The 22716-nt window shown below is 41.0% G+C and overlaps 1 protein-coding gene across 1 annotated transcript in view; it reads left to right on the forward strand.

Annotated features, from left to right (window-relative positions):
* Positions 1-1190: 1190 nt before the first annotated feature.
* The window catches only part of ripor2 (RHO family interacting cell polarization regulator 2), a 130948-nt gene continuing 109422 nt past the window's right edge, over positions 1191-22716 (forward strand). The window contains exon 1 of the mRNA XM_036145231.1: positions 1191-1446. Coding sequence (XP_036001124.1) covers positions 1368-1446 — 79 coding nt within the window. The 5' untranslated portion in view covers positions 1191-1367. The remainder of the gene's footprint in view (positions 1447-22716) is intronic.

The following is a 22716-nucleotide window of genomic DNA, read 5'->3' on the forward strand; positions in this document are numbered from 1 at the left end:
TTTTGACGTAGCAAGGCTGTCTGAACTTGCACTGTGGAAAATGAGCATGCTGCCAGGTTCGCTCCCCCGAGCTTCAGCCTTAAAGGGAAGCAGTGACAGCGGAGGGCAGGTCTGAGGGAAATGTGAAAATTAACTGACTTGAGGCCTAGTTTCTATTTTAGTTTCAAATTGGTTTGTCTAAATCGGGTGAGTAAGGGAAACCGCACGGAGAGTAAAGAAACGATGAGACGGGTCGTGCCCGAAAAAGGGAGGAAAAACACAGAGAGTCCCTGCTGGTTCTGATTTATATAAACAAATAAAAACAATAATCCAGGTCAGTAGTCCCTGGGGAATACTTGCTTATCAACGAAAGAAACACTGATGAGGGATGTCCCTGGAGGAGTTATGCAAAGCCTTTGTTTTTTTTTATTAGTCATAAATTACCAGATTCTGGAGCCAGATCCCTTCATGGATAACAACAGGGAGCTTTACCTCCAGCTGGTGCCGCTCTGCAATTTTAGCTGCAGAGCTCGAGGTTCAAGGGGTACAAACAGTGTTGCTGCAACCGGCAACCTACTGAAAGGCCCTCTTTACCGCCCTTAATAGATAAATATCCTGCTTGATTGAAATCGTCGTCTTCTCAAAGCAGGTGAGCGTGTTTACTTGCAGCATGTGCAGCTCTGGGAACAGCAGATGAAGACGTTTAAAGACACTGCCAAAGCCTCCTCGAAGTGGGCCAAATGAAAAAAAAAAGAAAAAAAGAAAAACTGAGAGAGCAATCAAGAGTTGTCCCACGAGGCCCGGTGGGCTGTGAAACAATGGCCAGCAGAGCCCACTTCATATCCATGTTAGACACACACTTTCACACCTTCTACGCATGTTGGTGCTGGCTCCAAACACGGCATCTAATTATTCCTGTTGATCGCCGAGCACTCCAGCTGACTCACCGCGGCGAGCTGTACGGTGGACACGGACACGCATGCACACACACACACACACACACACACACCCCACTGACGCTCCTCTCGCAGCACTTGCAGCACTCAGAAACACACACATGCGCACACTCGCTCGCACAAGTGCTCTCCAAACGGCACACTCTCACTTCAGCTTTTGCACAGGATGTTATGAAATCGGCACTGTTGCTGAAACTTGGTGAAGGTCGCTGGGTGTCCTCTCTCGCAGCCAGCCGCCCACCCACTCCTCACCTGACACACACACACGCAAACGGAGCCGAAAGCTCGCTCCGCTCAGTCGCAGTCCCGGTCCTTTCCCTGCTGGTGGATCGGAGCGAAGAGGCCACGGGCCGGCGTTGGTACACTTCTCCAGGCCAGACGCTCTCTCCTGACCTTAGCCGCAGTAAGACAGACAGACGGGGAGGAATACTGATGGCTGTGACCGACATCCCAGAGGACGACCTGGATGAGATGATGCGTGAAGAAGCGGAGGACGTCTTCTATGAAGACGGTAGGACCGCCTAAGGGGGTCAGCTGGTGGGGGGGGGGTGTTGGGAAGCAAGCGTGGGTTTACTGGTGGGCTGCTGCAGCTGCTTGGGCAGTACGCCGGTCGTACCGGTTGGCTTGGGACCTGGAGTTGTTGTCGGGGCGAAGAAAAGGGTAAAAGTGATGGATGGATGGATGAATGCTGGCCCAGAGGGATCTGCTCAGCTGTGTAGGTGGGGTTCACCGCTACATGCTTGAATAGACTGAAATGTTGCTTCACTTTTGTCAGCGGGGGGGAAAATCACAACTAATCTGATGTTTCTGCTGGTAGGATATTTATTAATCAGTCTTTGCACGGAAGACATATTATTATTATTTTTGTCGCTATGAACTATGCAGGGTTTTTTATTTCCTGTTCCTCTTCTCAGGAGTATTTTTTTCTTTTTTAATGAGCCTTTTTTTTTTTAGAAAGCAGAGAGTAACCGTGCCCTCTGCGGTGTGGGCGTTCTTGTATAACAGGGAGAGGTTTGTAACCAAGCATATAAACCACAGAAAAAATCCACTTTCTGCCAGAGTTCATGAGGAAAAGAGCCCCCAGTAGCACAGCGTGATGATAACCGTGGGACAAATGAAGGTGTTTTTAGTTATTTAATTTATCGACCCGGGTTTATTCAGTGCAATAATCAGAAGCTCTTTAACGCTGTTGTTTCAGGAAATCTGACCGACGTTTGGTTTTGTCTTCACTTTTAACCCGTGTGTTGGTAGCTGCGATAATTTTCGGCTATGGACAAACATAGTTTTGACACTGAAAACCAAAACGACAAGATTACTTCCAAAAACATCCATACGTGTTTTCTAACGTCAGATATGGACCACTTGACGAGGTCTCTCATTTCACTTTTGGATTATTAAAACTCTGCTGCTTTACACAAGTAAAGTGCATTTATCTCGCAGCTAGGGAGACAGCTGCACTCGACTTTGTTAGAGTTTTGTATTGTTGTGTTATTTTGCAGACATTCTGGCAGAGGCAAGAAGATTTTCAATTAAAATCTGTAGGGTTTTAAAAAAAACTACCATGCCATGGACTTTAACAAGGTTTCCATGGACTTTGGAAGAGAAACAGGCCCACAGCATCACAGATCCTCCACCATGCTTGACACAGGGAGCATGATATGCTTTTTTTGCACGCATACACATTTTGTTTTAGGTCAAACCCACCTGGGGAGCTTGTTGCCCAAAAAGCCAAAATGCACACTTCCAGTTCAGCCCTCGTAATCCGTATTAAAACGTATTGTTGTTAAGGTAGGTCAGTTAATCACTACCACACATCTGGTTAGATAAACTTCACTGTTATTTCTCTGACTCTAGATATGGGCAGGTTTAACGGAGTAGCTCCTGCATACAATATATATATATATATATACTTACTTGAAAATGTCTTTTTTTTTCTCGGCCGTTGTGTCGGTGTCTGAATGAAATGGGCTTGTCATATCATATTTGTACCCCAAGGAAACACAGGATTAATGATTAAAATGTCTTAAAAAATAGTAAAATAGAAATGATTTTGATACTTTGTGTGGAAGGTGCTCTACATCTTCGCAAGAAAGTCAATAAGTGAATAGCTCTTGTGATTGTGGATGATTCACCTACGGTGTACGCTCAACAGCATCAACGTGGTCTGTTACCCTCATTTTAACCAATTTTACTGATCATCCTTAAAGGGAATGGTTCCCTCTGAATTATTTGCCACTTTTATCCAAGCTCAACCACTTTAGCCACCAAGTGACTGGAGATCTGCAAATAGTGTGGCATGTTTATGTTTCAGACTGCTCTGACAAGCACAGTTTGACGTCTTTATACCTTTTTATTTAAGGGAATCTGAAATAGTCAGTTTATTAGGTTATCCCATCATTGGATATGATCTCTCTGACGATGCCTCCTCTGACCCAGTTTTGACTGATATTCACTGCCGGTAACGTGACGTTTGCTTTGAACAGCTCTGCCAGATGACCCTCTGCAGCAAACCAGCCAATCACAGCACACAGATTCATGTAAAGTTGGCCAGCAGGCATCAGTGTGTTTATTCATAGACACATCTGAAGGTTGCAGAATGTGGACCACTTATATTTTCTGTTCTAATTAGCTCTCTGGATTAGCGATAGAAACTATTGAGTGTTGCTTTGTGTTGAATAATCAAGAGTTATTTTAATGAGAATTTATAAAGGCTGTCCCACTTTCGTCATAATAATTAGCCGGATTATTAATGGCCAGTTAGTAAATCTTGTCTTCCCAATTAAAACGTCGGTGCTTGGGATGCCTCAAGGGGTCTACCTGTTTTTGCTTTGCCATGTCAGCTCTTCTCCAACTGAGCATCGTTTGAAAATGGCTTAAAACAAGCTTTCATGTGTCAATCTGATTCCATGAGGTGCCATAAGGGTGGGTATCATCCAAGACTGTATTACAGAGAGAGTCCGCCCAAAATGCTGTGCAGCAGCACAAACGCACCACAAGGCCTTGTGCTCATCCAAAGTAAGACCCCTAGCAGAACCCGTTCGGCGCCGCACTGTGTACCATCTATAAATGGGTGTACCTGGTTGTCTTCAATGTCTGTTTTGAGTGTTAGATGAAATGTAAAGGTCAATATTTTGTCTCTTATAGTTCTATATTTTGATAATTATTTTGAACTTAGCAAAAAAATTTTACCTAAAGGCCTTTTTGCTTTAAAGGTGACATATCATGCTTTTTAATGCCTTCCTTTTCGCATTTAAATCATTCGCTTGTCGCCTGTATGAAGTGAAACTGCAATGCTTTGATATGAATTCCTTGTTTTTCTTCCCCCATAGTCCATCTTTTGCTGTTGTGAGGTGCGTCTGAGAGCAACTTGTTTTGGTGCTGTCTCTTTAAATCCAAAGGAGGCACATACCACCCTGCAACCCTCCAGGTTACAGACCGTTCCACTCCACCCCGTTTGGCTTTATTGCTGGGGGAGAGAGTATTGAACTGTGTTAGTAAATACACCCAACAACTGAACATTTCAACATATCCACTTGCAGCTGCAGCATCTTCAGCTCAGGAAATTGCAGAAAAAAAAATAATAAAAAGGGCTGATTCGTGAATTTGGTATGCTGGAGGTCCATGACTTTTTTTAGCAGCTCCACAGCAAATACTGTGACATAATAGTTAAAAAAATTTGAAAACTGTACGGCTATAAAAATATGAGACAAACAGAATATAACAACATCCAGGAAGCAGCTGGACAGACCAAACTCAACTCTTCTGCATTCCTGGAGACTCCAAGTGCACAACAAAAATGTATTTAAGAGACTAAAAAAGTGGATTTAACCGACCCAACAGCGTTAGTCCAAGCACAAGCTTTTAGACACCTGAAAAAAGGTTGAAAATCTTAACCCTTAAAACATATATGTTTTATCAATTGTCAAACTCACATAAAGATCTCTCAGGAGGAGGAAAATATTATGCTTCAAGAAAAACTGATCATTTTCAGGCATCAAAAAGCCTAAGTTTAGACTAATATTAAATTTAATCAAGTTGAGTCAGATTAATAGTAACTTAATCAACCAACTTTCATTACATATGCAAAAGTAGATTTTTTTTGTTAAGTTTTTGACATGTTTGCAGAAAACGAAACCAAACATTTTGCATCCACTTGCACAAACAGTAATGATTTTGTACATTGCAACATGTCCTAATCACCTAAAGATGTCTCAACGAATGGTTGCCAAAGATCAGAAATGGGCCTTTTCAAGTCAGTGTTTCTTTTTTAACCTTTTTCTTTTAATAGTGACCAACCTTTGTTCTCCACTTGTCACCGATCTTCTCACACTGTTTTTGATCATCGTTTTATCAAAAAAAGTTTCTGAACATTGAATTCAAGGCTGAGAATTTCTTCAGGGATTGTAAAGTCCAAAAATTACAGTCTTGAATTAAGTCCTCCATCTACTTATTGGCATGCCTAGTAAAGACATGAATAAACCCCCAAATATATCTTTATATTCTTTGGTTGTGGGTTAACCTCGCTAAATAAAATTTTATGTAGTCGAGTAAATTAGAATTTCTTTTTAACTTGTCTTAATACACATCTGCCTTGCTTGAATGTCATTTCCTCTTGTCTCTCCCATTTTGAAGAGCAATTTGGAGAAATTAACCTCTGTAATTGCTTCATATTTATGCCTCAGAGAATAGATAATTGCAAACTACTATAAGTGGAGTGCCACATTTTCGGTCGATGTTTGTGGACTAAAGTGCAGGCAAGAGTTCGGCAGTCGCATGACTGGAAGAATAAATAGGAGAGGAGACAGGAGAAGGCAGTTGAAGCAATTAGCACAGGTGAAAGGTATGAGGGTAATTAGGCTGAGGAAGAGAAAGAGTGCAAAGATATGACCAGGACAGGAGGAAAACAGATCCTAACAAGAATACAGAAAGCACAAAGAATAAACAGACTCTAAAAACCAACTAACTACCAACTCAACTAACATGAAAACAGCGATCTAAGAGAAACAGGACAATAACTCAATCCACAATGAACAAGATACCAGCTAGTGCCAGGAAACACCAAGGAAAGACAGGATCTACCAACTAATAAACAATACTAAAGTGAAAACACAGACAGACTGCTCTACCCCTAGGCTCCTATTTCAGAAATCTGGGTTAGTGGATATTCAGAGTAATTTCTGGGGTAAATTCCTGCATACCCTGGCTTTTCCATTTCAGAAGTTCAGAAAACGTTACGCTGAGTCAAATTATGACAACAAATTACTCGATGAAACAGCACTGCTACCGAGCAGAGTGGTTTGGGCTAACTCTGAGTTTTTCCTACTTCTAAGCTGAGAACTGCACAAGGACATGTCAGTTCACTGTTAGGGCTACAGCACATTTTATTCACTTAAATAACGCCACCTTTACTTCAACCAAAAATATGAATATAGCCTGTATGATTAATATAAAGTGAGGCTGGCACAAATTATACTCCTACAAGAAAATCAGTATCAACTCATTTTCAGGAGGGTGGTTGAAGCCAAATGTTGGCAAAAAGATGAACGAACATATCCGTTGTCGCAATAACTCACACCATCCCATCATTAATCGCACATGTTGATTATAGCCAATTAATGCTTTACTTGATTAAGGTTTAACATAAGAATAACTGATAACTGGACCTTATTAAACTATATTTTCATACTTCATCTTGATTTGCAGCCACGTACTTTTTATGTCTGTCGGATTGCACCAATAGACGCGTAATCAATGTGTGACAATACAGCTGTAATTCCACACACATTTACTTTTTCAGCAATTCTCTGCCGCTAACTCACTTTTTTTCAGCAGCACAGCATTGTTTTCTTGTTAATTATGGTTTAATAACCTTCATAAAGATTAATAATAACCTAATTAAAAATTTCTAATTCCACTCGCTGGAAACGCTCACACCAATGCTTCTTATTTCCTGCCATTGCCATGGCGAATTGCGTTGTGTACGTTTTATTGATGAGGGATGGCTTAATGCTTGGTCTCGCGCTTTACTCAGGGATGATAGGACGCTGGGTTTAGTTACCTGATTGGTATCACCTGTTCTAAAACAGAAAACGCTGAGTATCACAGAGTGAGGTAGAACCACTCAGAGTAGCTGCTTTCTACTCAGGGTAGATCGGCCATTCTTTCTGAAACGGGGCCCTGGAGCCTAAACATAATCAAAGACCTGGGGATTGTGACATGGAATAGAAAATAACAAAAATGCTTTAGTTACATATATCTTATAGGAATTTTTACAGGTACCACTAATTGCGCCACTAGTTATTCTGATTTTTTTCATTATTAAATGGACTCAAGTTAAAGGTCGGACAATTTTCCTGTTTTGTATTTGTGAGACGAAGGTGCTGTAATAAATGGTTATCATGCATCTCTACCAGGGGATGCCAATAAGATGATTTAGTGCAGAAAGAAAAGAAGCATTTAAAATGACTGCAGGAATACCCTTGTTTGGCCTTGACCTCAGCTGCCTTCAGTAGGGGGAGTGTGTATGACAAACGTTTGCTGTCACTGCTACAATCTCAGGGACAATTGACAGCGTAAGGCGTGGTTAGCCTTGCTTGTAATATTGAGCTGAATTATGATCTGAACAGAGCAGGGACAGCGGGGCTTTGCTTCATCCTATTCACTCCGTGACTTCAATCCAGAATGTGTGAATGAGCAGAAAGTGTAGTCTGGTTTTACACCGAGTGATTGATGTGTTTGAGTTCAGTCCGTAAACGCACGAGGAAGAGGCTCACTGGGAGAGGACTCCCTTTTTCAAGTCATCCCGTTAGGGACGCATGTCGCCCAAATCCTTTTATCTGTATGTGGGAATGTGATTCCAGCACAACTTCACACATTTTATCCCGCGTGGTGCTTTATATCAGGACGCTGTTGTTACCTTTGGTGGAATCCAGCCAAGCTGGCAAAGACGAGAAAAGCCACATGAAATCAGCTTCAAGCAAGCAGGATCCAAAGCAAATTCAGATTAAACTGCATTCCCAGGCCTTTCAGGCTAGACGTTTTTGCTCAAATCAGACGTTAGCGTCTTGTTGGTCACGGCCAACGACACACAGAAGGACGTCAAATCCGGTCCACTGGCAATGCTGAGCTGAATCACTGTCGTTTTATGGAGAGTAAAGAAGAAGAACAAAAACTTACGGAGGAAAGAAAATAATATTCTGCTGCATTTAACATTAATGTTTCAGCCTATGTAATATGGAAGAGCAACCAGCAACACTCCTCAGTTACTACATTTGCTATAGTTGGCATTCCTGGTAAGGATGTGTAAAAATGTATCCTTTATCAGCAACATAAACTTAAAATAAAAGTTAGATTAAAAAACACAACCTCTAATTTGAGCACATTTTTTTCAGTATCACTTGGGGTACAGAGTTAGGAAGGTTAGAGCACACAGAGAAATGGAGTCTTTCACCTTCGGTCAATCTATATGGATCAGGGGTCTTAATCTGCAACCTTTACCATTAAAAGAAAAACAATTTCCTTACTTCTCCTAAATAAACTTTGCCTGGAGCCACAAAATTTATGTGACCATTTGATGCTTGTCTCTCCAGCTCACCCCACAGGATTAGGCTGTGTTCTGTTTTGGATCATTGTTTTCCTGAGCAGCAAATTAATATTAGTTTTCCTCTAGAGCCCACCATATTTCCATTTAAAATGTCTTGATATCTGCAAGATTTCATCATGCCAGGGACTCTAAAAGGCTCGCGGGGCATTTAGAAGAGAAACAGCCCCACAGCATCACACATCCTACTCCTTACTTAACAGTAGGCATGAGGGGCTTTTTACCAGAGATCCAAACCATTTTTTATACACCAAATCCACCTGTAGTGTTAAATGAAGAAAGCCCCAAATCTGCCAAAAGCATCCCATACCAGTAGGGTTTAGAAAACTTCAAAACTTCAAATGTTTTGGACATGAAAGGCTTTCTTTGGACATGCTGCTCAAACAGCTGGTAGGGTTGTAGATCCCATCTCATGGTTGTCATGGAGTCTTGGTGTCCCCAAGATGTCAGTCTTTGCTGCAGTTCTCCAAGAGTAGGGCTGGGAAAGTTGTTTAACCTCCTGTGCATGTTGGCATGATAAATAATAAATTAAATGTATAAATAGTGGCTTAGAGAAATTGCCATCTGTGCTGTGGCACATTATCTGCCCAGAGGAATGACAAGTCAGAGATTCCTAGTGACAAGTTCCTAAATACTCTGAGTTTGAAGAAATGAAAAATAAACATTAAAAAAATACATCAGTTTTATAGGATTTGCTGTTGCTATCAGTGATTTTGTTAAAATCAATCTTGTCTTAACATAAATGTTTTTCCCCAACTGAAGTTAAAAGTTGGAATTACTTGTGTCTTTTTTAGCTCTTTTATGATGTTCATGTAATAAAATATTAAATCATTTTATGGCTTTCAACATATCAGTGGTGCCAATGATGATGGAAATTATTATGAATATCTATCCCGGCCTCTCACCACGTCTCTCCTGATGACTGATGTGTGTTTTTCTGAAAGAATGCTGTGACTTTGTACCTCCTGGAGAAAAAAAGAGAAGATACAGAAAAAAAACAAGGTCAAAGCACAACAATGAGAGATATGTATATGTCTTATTCAGCTTTCGCGCTTCAAAATCTCTGTTAAAAAATACACCTTTGAACATTTTGTATTTTTAATGAAAACTAACAACGGCTCTGCACGAAACTCCCAAAACCTGCACGTACATTTCTGCTAAGAGCTCAAAGAAACTCCAGTTAGATTCCCAGCACGCTTTTCACGCACAAGTTAACACAAACACAGCTCTGCTATATTTCACACTTTTATCACACGTGCACGCATTAATGTCCCCTTCAAAAACATGCCGCTGTTAAAAAGCTGTATCAGTTGACTGAAAAGTGCACAGGAGCTGCATTGAGACCAGAAATAATCCCAATGGTTTCTTTAACGCCCACTTCCTCCTCATGAGGAACTCAAGAGGCTGATTTTGGTCTAATTTTACAGTTGTGTGCAGAAAAGCTCGAGACGGACCTGTCCCTGAGGAGAGAGGCGGTCAAAGGACTTTAATGACGGTAAAAAAAAAAAAAAATATGGCTGAGCATGAGATCGATGGCGGCGTAGTTGGACGTGGCAGGTTTGTGTTTTGTGTCTAAATAAGCCAGTGTTTGACTAACTGGGTCAGGTCAGATGCATGAAGAGCCGCTTTCAGTCATGACTGAGAAAAGCTGCTAGAAACACTACTTGACTATTAACATGCTGGCTGAACTTTAGATGAAGCTCGGAGCGGCGCAAACAAAACACATTCTACTTTGACTGGCCCGTTTCAATTAGTATTCAGATGCCGACCGTCCTGCTGTTGTCCGAGCAGTTTTCCCTCCTTTAATGTGTTTTTCATGTTTGTCTTGCCGTATTGTGTATGTTAAACCCCTCTCTTTGTTTCAAAATGCATATCTAACAAAAATCAATTAAGGTGGCAGAATGATAAGGTCATTGTCCTAATGGGGGTCTCTTGCAGCCTATAGCAGGTCTTCTTCCAGGATTGCCTTTTATTTGGCTTCATCCATCTCCCATGCAGAGAAAAGCTGCTGGAGGAAAGCCTCCCCACAGCCCCATGCTTCCACCACCGTGTTTACTGATGCAGACGGTGAGTCCAGATTGATGCACATCGTTAATTCTCCCCCACACATGGCATTTTTTCATGGAGGCCTGAAAGCTACAATTCGGCACATGTTTGCTGCGTCCCCTAAAAACAAGACTTCGAATGGATGTCCAACGCCTAACCCTGCTTTAAACTTCTCCAGGACTTTATTTCTCATCTGTCTGCTGTTATTTCTTGCTCTTAGTGTTGCTGTTTCTTTAGTTAGGATCGCCAACAAACCTTTGAAGCCCTTGATTTGGAAAAGAAGAGGACACTTGTCACAGCCATTAAACAATGATACACTGTTTATTTAACAAAAACTATATAGTTTTAACATATTCAAAGTATGCCTCCTCTGTGTGATTAGACGGAATAAACTTCAAATAGGCTGTCAGATGTCTACAAGTGTGAAAATGACTTGGATCTCTCAAATATCGGGATTTAAATGATAAAAATAATTACTATTCTGTATTAGAAAATTAACCTGTAACAATAAAAGGCCAATTTTTGAAGCATACTGGACAAATAAATAACCAAAAAACCCAAATAATCTTCTGAGGAAATGCGTATTCTATTCTTTTCTTTTCTTTTCCATGTGATGAAAATGAAAAGCAACAGTCTCACGAAGACACTAAATTAAGAAACAAAAACATGCACATTCCATTCTACAGTTTTATTAATAATTCTTCTCTTCAACCTCACCCCCATCCACATTTTGCTGCAGAGCCAATTTACTTCTCAGTTTTTGGACGCTCAACAGATGAACACGTCTTTGCAAAGGTCGTTGAAATGATTTTGAACGAGCAGAATCCCCGTCAGTGACTCAGCAGAAGGCCAGCTCCTCTCCTTGGTGCACCGGCTCTGCATCGGTGGCTATTTTTTCAAAATATTTGGTCCTATTCTCATGCACCCTAACCCTTTTCCCAGTGTAACCACAAACACCGGAAAAACCTGAACTTGAAAACCGTATTTTATTTCTTCTGTGACCATGTGACAATGAGATCTATGACACCTTCTCCATACACAGAAACACATACATTATGCCAGTTTAGCTTATGGTGCACTTTGCCACCGATTTGTCCTGTATGATGGGAATTTCTATCGCTGTTTCTTCGTTACAGCTACACTTGCATAACAAGCTGTCAAAGCTCGAGGAAGTGTGTTCATTAATCCGTGTATCCCAACCCCACCTGATGCCCCCAAAGAATGTGAGAAGGGGTCATGTCCAGGCAAGAGGAAGTTTGGTCCCCGTAACTTTCGTTTACTAACTAAATGACCTCCAAAGACACAAAAGTGCTACATTCTGTTGTCTACCTCATGAAACCCAAGGAGCCGTCGCCTCTGCTAAAGGCAAGGCAAGTTTATTTGTATGCCACGTTTCAGTAAAAAAGCCAATTCAAAGTGTTGTACATGAACAGAACATGAGAAAAGAAAACATTACCGAGGTAAGCACATTACAGTAATCAAGATATAAGACCACCATTTTAATTGCACATTTCAATACAGAGACAATGCAAAGTGCTTTACATGATTAAAATACAGGGAAAAAATTAATAAAAAGCAAGTTGGAATAAAATGTAGAAACAAAATAAAACATGGAAAAATAGAAATTAAAAGCAAAAACAGTTGGACTACAAACTTAAACTAATGATGTTTCAATAAAACAGTTTAACTAGAACAGTCAACGGCAATCCTAAACAAATGTTTTTTTAATCTTGATTTAAAGGAACTCATGCTTTCCGAACTTTTACAGTTTTCTGGAAGTTTGTTCCAGATAAGTGGAGCATAGGAACTAAATGCTGCTTCTCCATGTCTGGTTCTGGTTCTGGTTCTGCAGAGTAGGCTGGAGCCAGAAGACCTTAGTGGTCTGGAGGGTTGATACACTGATAACAAGTCTGTGATGTATTTAGGTGCTAAATCATTCAGGGATTTATAGACTAACAGAAGTATTTTAAAGTCTATTCTCTGAGATACAGGGAGCCAGTGTAAGGACTTTAGAACTGGGGTAATGTGCTCTACTTTCTTAGTCTTAGTGAGGACGCGGGCAGCGGCGTTCTGGATCAGCTGCAGCTGTCTGATCCACTTTTTAGGCAGACCTGTGAAAACACTGTTGCAGTAATCAATTCTACTAAAGATAAACGCATGGACCTCAAAGTTTCCTCCTCTGTTCTTGATTTTAAGATGATCTTTTTTTCTTTTTAGTCTGATCCAACACTTCCCTTCATCAAGCAGAAAACAGAGGGGTCAGGTCTCCCTACAACTCTTTCTCCCAAACCTTATCTGAATCATGTTGACGTTCAAACCATGGTGACAGTAAGTCACCAATGCTTCTCTTGATGACTTTGGTTTCCAGAGGGCGCCAGATCTCTAACAACTCCCATTTATAGCTACTGTGCTGTGATATGTTACTGGGAGTAGTTTAGGAGTGGTCCTGCTCCAAAAGTTTTCATTATTTCATATTTTCACTTTATATTTAAGCGCATTCAGAAGAATAGCTCCAGCAGTTCTCACCGTGTAACCAAGCTTCGTGCGGAGGCTCTAGTTCCAGCCTTGCAGTGATCTACTTTTCTGTCTTTGGCATCTTTTCACAGCTCTTTAATGATAATGTGGATGGGTGGGTTGTACTGCTTATACACAACAAGTTGAGACCAGGCAAACCTGTAATTGCATGAGTTGATTGTGTTTCATGTGAGGCAGTGACCAATCGGACGTGTGGAGGAGCAACACTTCTGGCTGGGTTGTTGGGGACAAGTAACTTTCTGTGACTCAACTTCATGCAAATCAATATTTTTATCTTTTACATAATGCATTTTTTAAGCGGATGTGGTCAAACTTTGAAAACCACCCGACCTGCTGCGAGTTCAGAAGCTGCTGTGAAGCTCAGAGGTAAAGCAACGCTTACTATGTTGTCAGCCTTCAGCCTCTGATTCGCCAGAGGGCTTTTCTTTAAAGTTTGTCAACAGAAGCAGCTGAGATTTAAAGAATAAGCGCATAAATCAGAGCGCGCCGAGACACGCAGCAGGCTGCTCTTTAAAGGGCCAGATGTTAAACTTTTTCCCACCGTTCGTGGATTCTTCCCCGTATCGAGCGATTGTAGTGGAAGAACCACATTCCTTCAGCGATAAAGTCATAGGAGATAGAAGACATTTTAATGCTTAAACTGAGCCGCCTCTAGTTTAGGTTTGTTTGGGCAAACTTGATGACGTCCACAGTGTTTCAAAAATACATGAGCTCTGATGAGATCATATGTAATCCTTATGGCGACAGATGCTTCAGCTCATTCCTGCAGGTTCAAAGCTCAAGCCCAGAGGCTGAATCGCTCAAACCAAACTGCTCCTATCTTACAAGACTTGTACACAGATCTTGAACAAGGAGGTGGCCTCGTGCGAAGAGCTTGAACACGCAGAGAGCCTCGGAGCCAGGTTGAATTTCTCAAATCCATTTTCTCTTGCAGACTCTTGTCTGTACTTGCCTCGTGGAGCGAAGGAAACAGTATCCTCCTCCTAGCAGACACGCCGGCTGCCAAAACACTGGATCAGAGTTTATCTGCGCTCTTTGGACTGGAAAGCTGGGAGGCCGGCATAATTTAATGGTAGCTCTGAGGCGTTTTATAAATAGCTGCTAACAGCTGTAAAGAGGTGGCGTAGTGATGAGGCTCTCTACCTCCGATCTGAATCCCTCTCACTGTGTGCGTGTCGAGGGGACCAGGTTTAGCCGAGCTTGCATGTTGGAGAGCCTCCGTGACGCGTTCACCTTCGGGAGACCTTCCAGATTTACCTCACCTGGATAATTCGCACGCCTTGGAGTTTAATCGCTGTCAGAGAAAGAGAGGAAGGAAAGCCGAGAGATGAAAAGCGGATGCATTACTCTGCAATCGACCGATGGGCTTCAGTTTTACCAGTGAATTGCAGCTAATGACGAGTCCAATTTCACCCCCGACTACATCACATGCTATACAACGGGAGGGATTGTCCTGTTGTTTTATGCCATTGGTGGAGGGCAAAGTTCTGAGGATTCAAAGCTGCAAATAAACTCACAAATCTGGGCAGAAGATCGTCTTTACCATTTCATTTAAACATGCTATTGAACATAGCAGCCAGTAACAGGAAAATTTACTCATAAACAGTATTCACATGCTCAAAGGAATGTGTGGATATAATGTAAGTATAAACTCATGTTAACCTGCTTATGTTAACCAACCCCTTCAACATTATCCCCATCACTTCTTATTTACCAAACAAATTACTTAATTTTATACAAAATCCTTTAGAAAAAATAAAAATAAAAGGTATTCCTTAAAGTAGAGTCCCTGTGACAATCATTTAGACACTAATACAATACAAAGTAAGTTAATATAACATAAAAATAACATGAAAATAAACATGCTTATTCAATCCAATTCAGTTTTATTTATATACATGAAACATGTATAATCAGATTATACAGCTTGGGTCAGATTATACAGATTGGTCAAAAACATTTCCTATTTAAGGAAACCCAGTAGATCAAGTCTTGACAAGCAGCATTCACTCCTCCTGGAGAAGCGTAGAGCTACAGGGACAGTCTTCTACATTGTCCATGGCTTTGCAGCGATCCTCATACTGAGCAAGCATGAAGCGACAGTGGGAAGAAAAACTCCACATTAACGGGAAGGAAAACCTCCAGCAGAACCAGAACCAGGCTCAGTATGAACGGTCATCTGCCTCGACCCACTGGGGTCACAGAAGACAGAGCAGAGACACAACAAGAGACACAAACAAGCACAGAAGCACACATTGATCTAGTAATCTGTTCTACATTAGATGGTAATAGTGGGTGAGCCGTCTTCTCTGGATGATGTCACAGTTAACAGAACGCCAGACCAGGTGTACCTACTATGAAGAAAAAAGAGAGAACAAAAAGTTAAAAGCTGAAATGACAACAGTCATTTCAATGTAATACAATGGAAATCTGGAGAACAGTAGAAATCAGTAGAGTGAGAAAAATAGGCCATGATGTCCTCCAGTAGCCTAGGCATATAGCAGCATAACTATAGAGGTAGCTCAGGGTAACATGAGCCACTCTAACTATAAGCTTTGTCAAAAAGTAAAGTTTTAATATTAGTCTTAAAAGTAGATAGGGTGTCTGCCTCACGGACCAAAACTGGGAGTTGGTTCCACAGGAGAGGAGCCTGATAGCTAAAGGATCTGCCTCCCATTCTACTTTTAGAGACTCTAGGAACCACCAGCAGACCTGCAGTCTGAGAGCGAAGTGCTCTGTTAGGAACATATGGGGTAATCAGAGCTCTGATATATGATGGAGCTTGATTATTAAGGGCTTTATACGTTAGAAGAAGAATTTTTAAATTCTATTCTTGATTTAACAGGAAGCCAATGAAAGGAAGCTAAAATAGGAGAAATATGATCCCTCTTGTTGATTTTCATCAGAACTCTTGCTGCAGCATTTTGATTCAGCTGAATACTTTGAACTGCATTTTGTGGACTTCCTGTTAGTAAAGAATTACAATAGTCCAGCTTTGAAGTAACAAATGCATGGTCTAATCAAGTCAGGTATTTAGCTATAATTATCTTTTTTATAGTGTTTTAAACTGTTTAATGTTTGGTCATAGCCTAAGCTTCATTTTCAGACTGTAACAAAGTTTCACCCCAAACACAGAAATACAGAAAAATGTAGCAATTCTAGATATAGTTTAATGTATTCTGATGTACCATATGGAATAATTTTCTTTCTCAACGACAACAAATATATATTTCTGAGATACGGCATGTTTTACAAGATTAATGGCACAATAGCATATTGAAACTTAAGCAAAAAAAATCCAATGTTTATACAATCAAATGTAACACAAAGTGCTTTGAAAGAATAAAAGCAATTAGACACAAATGAACCACTCCATCTGAAAATGCTAAAAAGAGTACATTAAGTTAAATCATCTTGCCCACAGCAGGCTCCCAGTAAGTTATTGTGATGCATGGTATCTCTGCAGATGTGCAATTTGTATGCTCCAGATGTTTTGTCTGCAAGCAAAAAGATCTCACCAGGCAGGTGAAACGAATCAATGATTTCCACTCCAACAAACACAGTGAGGTGATCAGGTTCCTTCAACACAGAGATTGGTATGCACTGGATGTTTATGCATCAGGTCCACCAGCTGTGGCAAAGGGGACACGCCTCCAAATTGCATTTATTTTGGCTGACCTAAGGAACCTGTGAGTTTTTCCGTCTGCAGCTCAAGAGGAAAACTTACTTCTCACGCTTTCAGGAATAATCTGAAATTATATTGTTAGTGCTGAGGACGTAGGAGGAAGAAAAGGCTCAAGCAGCATTTAGTATAGTTTGGCACCATACTATTCCCAGGCTGTCAAGTCTCTGTGTGATCAGGGGAAAAGACAGATTTAGAATTGAATTTACATGAGTCCTTTTGACCCCGATTGCAAAAATACACACAGATTTAAAACATGCGGGAAGACATGCTCGTCTGCATCCTCTCTTGCGGCTCAGAACCTGATGAAAACACCGCTGATGCTTTCGCCCTTACAGCGGAGTTCAGTTCCTTAGAATATGGAAACATCCCAGTGCAGACGTGTGACCCTGTTCGTCAGGTACTGAATGTGCAGCAGCATCTTCTGCACTGAAATCGGGCTTTCCGAATTTGCAGTAACCAGCTAACCTTTTTTTGAAATGCCATGAAGGTCCTGGAAAAGTGGTGCTTATCTCATGTGTATTGGCTGTTAGGAGCAGAAAAAAACAACTTTAGGCAGTGGAGGCATCCTTATTCTGTGAGGCTGCTGCATTCAAGTGATCTAGTTTGTTAAATATATAATTTTGATGCAAAAGTTACATATCGGGACTTTTTAACTAAATGAACGGATGTTTTTCTTCTTTTTCTAATTTACGTTTAATCAACCATTTCATCCAGACTAATTTTAAACTCATGCTCAGTAACAGGAAATAGCAATATTTGGATTATTGGATTCTCCACCAGGGCACATTTTCCTTCCTGGAAAACTGTTTTATTTATTCTACCTTGGATTTTTGTAAACAAAAGAGTTTCTCATCCACAGGATTTGGATCTATCATTGGACTTCTTTCCAGTGGACGAGTCTTTTATTGCTAAACGCGCCTCTCTTCACAGCCAAGCGGCCTGTGATTCCAGCTCAATCACAACAGCCCTAAAAGAGCTGTCCCCGCAGCAGCAGCACATCGGGTTCATAAATCAGTTTTTATGGCTGTCCGTCTGCTTGACCTTAACTTTTATTTGACCAGCGCCAAGCAGCTCCGCGCTTTCCTTAAAGCCAATGAAAAGCTGTTTTCTCAGTCAAACGCACACAAGTAAGAAGGTTTGTGTTGGCAGGAAAATGGCCCTAAAACACTCCAGTTTGACCTTTTCATCTCTAAACTCATAAGCATCGTCTTTTATCACGCATAAAGGGACCGCTGGCAGTCCACCCACACACGCACACACACACACACACACACCTCCCCTGTCTGGAGGCAGCCATCATCCCTGCGTGCCCACAGCAACACGACGCGCACAGCTCACGGACTGATAGGACGGAGATCTGGTTTGTGCGTCACTTCGTGGCTCTGTGATGGGGGAAAGCTCTGACCTGAGGGGACCCGCTGCAGCCGGCATCTTACTGCCCTGCTTCTCCCTCTTTCTACTTCTGACAGTTAGCTCCAGTGACCTACTTTAGCCCCAACGCGCTGCAGCAACCATTATTTTCTGCCACTTTCCCCGAAAGACTGGAGAGGGATTACAATGAGAGGGAGAGAGAGAGAGCCTGATTTGCCAGTTTAAGTACATTTTAATGGAGCAGCTGTGAGTAAATCAGGTGATGCAGCCTTTTCGTCTTTAAATTGTCCAAATGAAACCTAATTTCAGGTTGTTTTTTCTGGTTACTGTTGTTTACACGAAGCTTCTACCTTCTGCTAAACTTTTCTTTCCTATGAAGCTCTTCTGAGGGCAACGCAGGGCGTGTAAGGTTTACACTTAGTGGTTTGGATCTTCTTTCACAATGAGGTAACACCGTTCGCAGCCACGAGCGTAGCGGACCACCCAGGAGTCTTTTACGAGGGAATAACCTGCAGGAAAACCTTTGGGGAACGTCAAGAGAGATGAGTTGTTTCAATCCCGGTCACGAGCGCAAATTAGCGAGCGCAAAAGTTGGTCGGTTGATTGGTGTTCTCCTTACCAGCAGGAACGCTTACATGCAATTTGAATCACGTTGTTTAGCTGCGTGTTTGTTGAATGAAACGGCCTCGCTAAATCTAAATTACACCCAAAAGCGGAGAAGAATCACAGAGCTGTCAAACAACTGGGGGCTAGGAGATTAATCCATTGTTTAGTGTGTGAAAGGCTAAAACTTGACTGTACACTGAAACAAAAACAAACCCTCATTGTGTTTTTTTTTCTCTCTTCGCGCCATGACCGATTCGAAAAGATCTTAAGGGCGAGTCACCCAAAAGCTGTTATGTTTATTTTTTTTTTATTTCCTGAAACATGACAGCCTCGGTGCAGGCATGCCTTAATTTGAAATAAGAAATAAAAATGTGGAAAAAAGTGAAAAATATAGAGAGGATAATTTCTTTCTCCGTGGGTCATTACTGCATAATTTGCTCAAATCACACCTTTCCTTTTCTGCTAGCACAGCGGTAAGATGGGGAGCACTGTTACCACACAGCAAGAAGGTTTTAGTCGCAGTGAACAGAATTAAGGCCATTTCGAAGAGAGATGGATGAGTCTACTTTGCGTGCTGTTGGTTCTTGTTATTTATATAAAAATAATCAACTAATATCACAAAAGGTGTTTTTACAAACTTGCAGTACCGGCAGGTTAGGCCAAACACACGAAAACGATCTAAGACACCTGTACATACCGTATTAGGGCTTGTGAAGAAAGACGTGCATTCACATTTAAAAGAAAACATCAAATTCATGGCTTCCAAAAACAACAATTCAAAGATTTTATGTAAGTAAGAAGATGCCCTCTTTAAAAAAGCAGTTCATCCTTGAAACTGAGATTTGCAGCATCTCACCTCTAGAGAGCGCTGCCTAAAGTGGCGCCGCATCACTGGTCAGTTATTGCCTTAAATGTGGAGCGCTACAAGGTGTTTTGCTGAGTTTGTCAAAGGCAGATGGTTAAAGTAAATGTTCCCCTCCTGTTGGATTATTTCTGGTCACTCCACAAACTCCAGCGGCAAAAGAGGCAGAACAAAGGGAATCACAAATATTTATCTCCTCCTCCCCCTTCTCCTGGCCGACCCCTAAAATTAGGCACACACCCCCCAAAGAGGATGTGTCCTCCTCATTTGTCATCTGTAGGAAGAATGCGTCATCACGAGGGCGTTATCTATATTTTAAATACGAATCCTTATGTCTGTCTCAAGTGTTTAAATAAATGTACACATCTAATCCACACAGCGCAAATGTTCCAACAATCAATCCCACTTGATCTCATAAATGTTTAACACCCAAAATAATGCAAGAATTTAATGAACAAATTATCAAAAGAAGGACAGGGTATTGAGTTACAAAAAATACAAAATACTTAGAAGACATGTCTAATGTAGTTGTCGATATCCATAAAAAAAAAAACATTTTTAAAGGGGACATATCATGTAGAATCCACTTTTTTGCCCTTAAATACATTTTGTTGTGTACTTTTGAGTCTCTAGGAGTGCAGAACGTTTTGAAAAACTACAAACGTAATTGTTCAAAACAATCACAAAAAGGAAAAGGAGGAACGTGGGGGGGGGGTAAATGACTGAGGAATTCAGACCAAAGGATTGCATTTCCACTTTACATAGACCACGACTGAATGATTTCAATGTGAAAAGGAAGAACTGAAAACCATAATGTGGCCCCTCTTTAACCGAGTTCTGTTTGGCTCTGTCTGCGTGCTCCAGCATCGGTTCGAGATGTAAAATCCTGGACTAGAACTGCAGAAAGCCTAAATACAGACAGACAGCTCCTAGTTATGTATCTCGAAGGGCAGCAGACATTTTCAGTCTCTTCTATGCACAGTGCAGTCAGCAAAAACTCTGATGTTCAGCGGCTGCATGCAGGAGCCATGCGTGAGAGTTGTTGTTAAAATATTCTGAGAAAACAGTAAGAACAGAAAAAAAAATGTCTCTTTGTCAGTTTGAGTGTGATGCTATTGTTGATGTTCTCTTCTATGTGTTGCCTCTAAGGCAACGACTTCCCCCCCCCTGCAATACACCAGCTGTCATTAAAGCCCAAAAGCAGCCGAAGCATGTGGCTGGTCCACAGGACAGCACGCAGCGTGTGACTGAGTCATGATATCATAATATCTAGAAAAGATTAGCTACATAAAATAGTTAAGAGACAATAATGTTAAACCCAAATACAGCGTGCCTTCTGTTTCTTCACGTTGCTGCATTAAAAATAGAGAAGAGCTTTCAGCACATCTCGCAATAAGTCAACCTGCACAGCATCTGTAACCTGAGCAGAGGTGACAGCGAGCATCTCCCACTTATATTTCAATGCCGCGCGCACATTCACACCATCAGCTGTGCCTGCGCGGCCTGTGGCCTTGATCCTGCTCCGCCCTGAAGCCGTGTCGCCTTTCTGGCTCCTGCACAAACAGATCGGCACAAGGACAGCTCCCGCAAAAGAAGTGAAACAAAAGTTTTTAGATTGGGGAGAAGAAAATGGATGTAAATTCAAAACAGGATGTTGGAGGTAGAGAAAAATCTGGTGAAATTAAACAAAAAAACTGTACACTTACATAAGGTATACATTTTCACAGAATAACACAAACATTCTGCAAAAGGCAGCTCTCAATAAATCTCAAGCCACGTAGACACAGCTCTATCAAAAATCATTGAAAAAAATTTTTCATGTTCAAATGAAGATATCAATGTTATGCTGTTACGGTTATGGGACCTTTTTTTTAGACTGCAAGCCCCTCAAATATTGTAAGTAGATTTAGACTTAATAGGAACAACTTTTATGAACAACACTACAGTTTGATACATGAATAATTTAAAAGCATTTCCTTAAAAAAAAAAGCAGGCTCTAAAACTACAATGAATGCAGCATGGAAGGCCAGAAGTAGTACAATCCAAAAAAATACATCATTTGCTCAATTAAAACGTACAACTGTGATGATTTCAATAAATGAATAATGCATTTTGGCAGTCTGAGATGAGCCTTTTTTTCTGAAAGGGTTATTTTAACATATTTTAACGTTCTCTTATTTTATGGCATTCTTTGATCACAAAAATAGTTTCGTATGAGAAACAAACAAACAAAAGTTCTGGAAATGTTCTGGTTGATGTGGTTTGTTACTCTGATAGGGACAGACACGCGTAAGCTTATTTTCCCCCATCTCAATCAGCCTTCTTTAAATTTGAAAAATATGTACTGATCAGGGAAGTTTTACTTTTCTGTGCATAATCAGTCTGTTTTTCTTCTTTAACTCCTCTATGGCACTGTCGCTGGCAAATGTTATTCCTAGGACACCATCTAGCACAACACTCAGACTCTATAAGTCTATTTGCATTTTTTTACTGTGCAACTTCACGTCATGTGGCCTCAAAAAGTCTCCCCCAAGCTATGAGTCACAAGTGGTTAATATAAGTGAAGTTGCATTCACCACTACAAATTTAATGATTTGGGCTAAGGCACAGAGACAGAAAATGTCACTAAAGCTAATTATTTTGGCATAATATGCACAAGGATCATTTGGAGAGAGGGTTTATTGATGTCATTTGATGTGTTATGCAAGAAAACAGTCCCGTAGAAGAAGTAATGGTCTTACTTTACAATGTGCTCACAAACAACACCTGCAGTCTCTCCAGAGGTCTGGCTGTTGACTCCCTGCTCAAGTTGGTGGTCATAGCTGAGATGTGTTTCCTGCCCACCGCATTTGGTTGCTTCTTCCTTCAAATTAGAAATTACAACAGTTTGAACCTCTTGGGGTAAAAATATGTTTCCAATTAAGAGACCGTTTTGTGATGGATGAGAAGAAATCCATCTTTTTCACCCGTCTACTTCCACTAAGCTCATTCAAATGCCTTGCATGTGTATTCTTTTTAGTGAAAGTGCTCACTGTAAAGTCTTTTTGTTGTCCTTTTTCTTTGCCAAGAAAACAAT

This window comes from Fundulus heteroclitus, chromosome 13 (assembly GCF_011125445.2).
Source record: "Fundulus heteroclitus isolate FHET01 chromosome 13, MU-UCD_Fhet_4.1, whole genome shotgun sequence".
NCBI lineage: Eukaryota > Metazoa > Chordata > Actinopteri > Cyprinodontiformes > Fundulidae > Fundulus > Fundulus heteroclitus.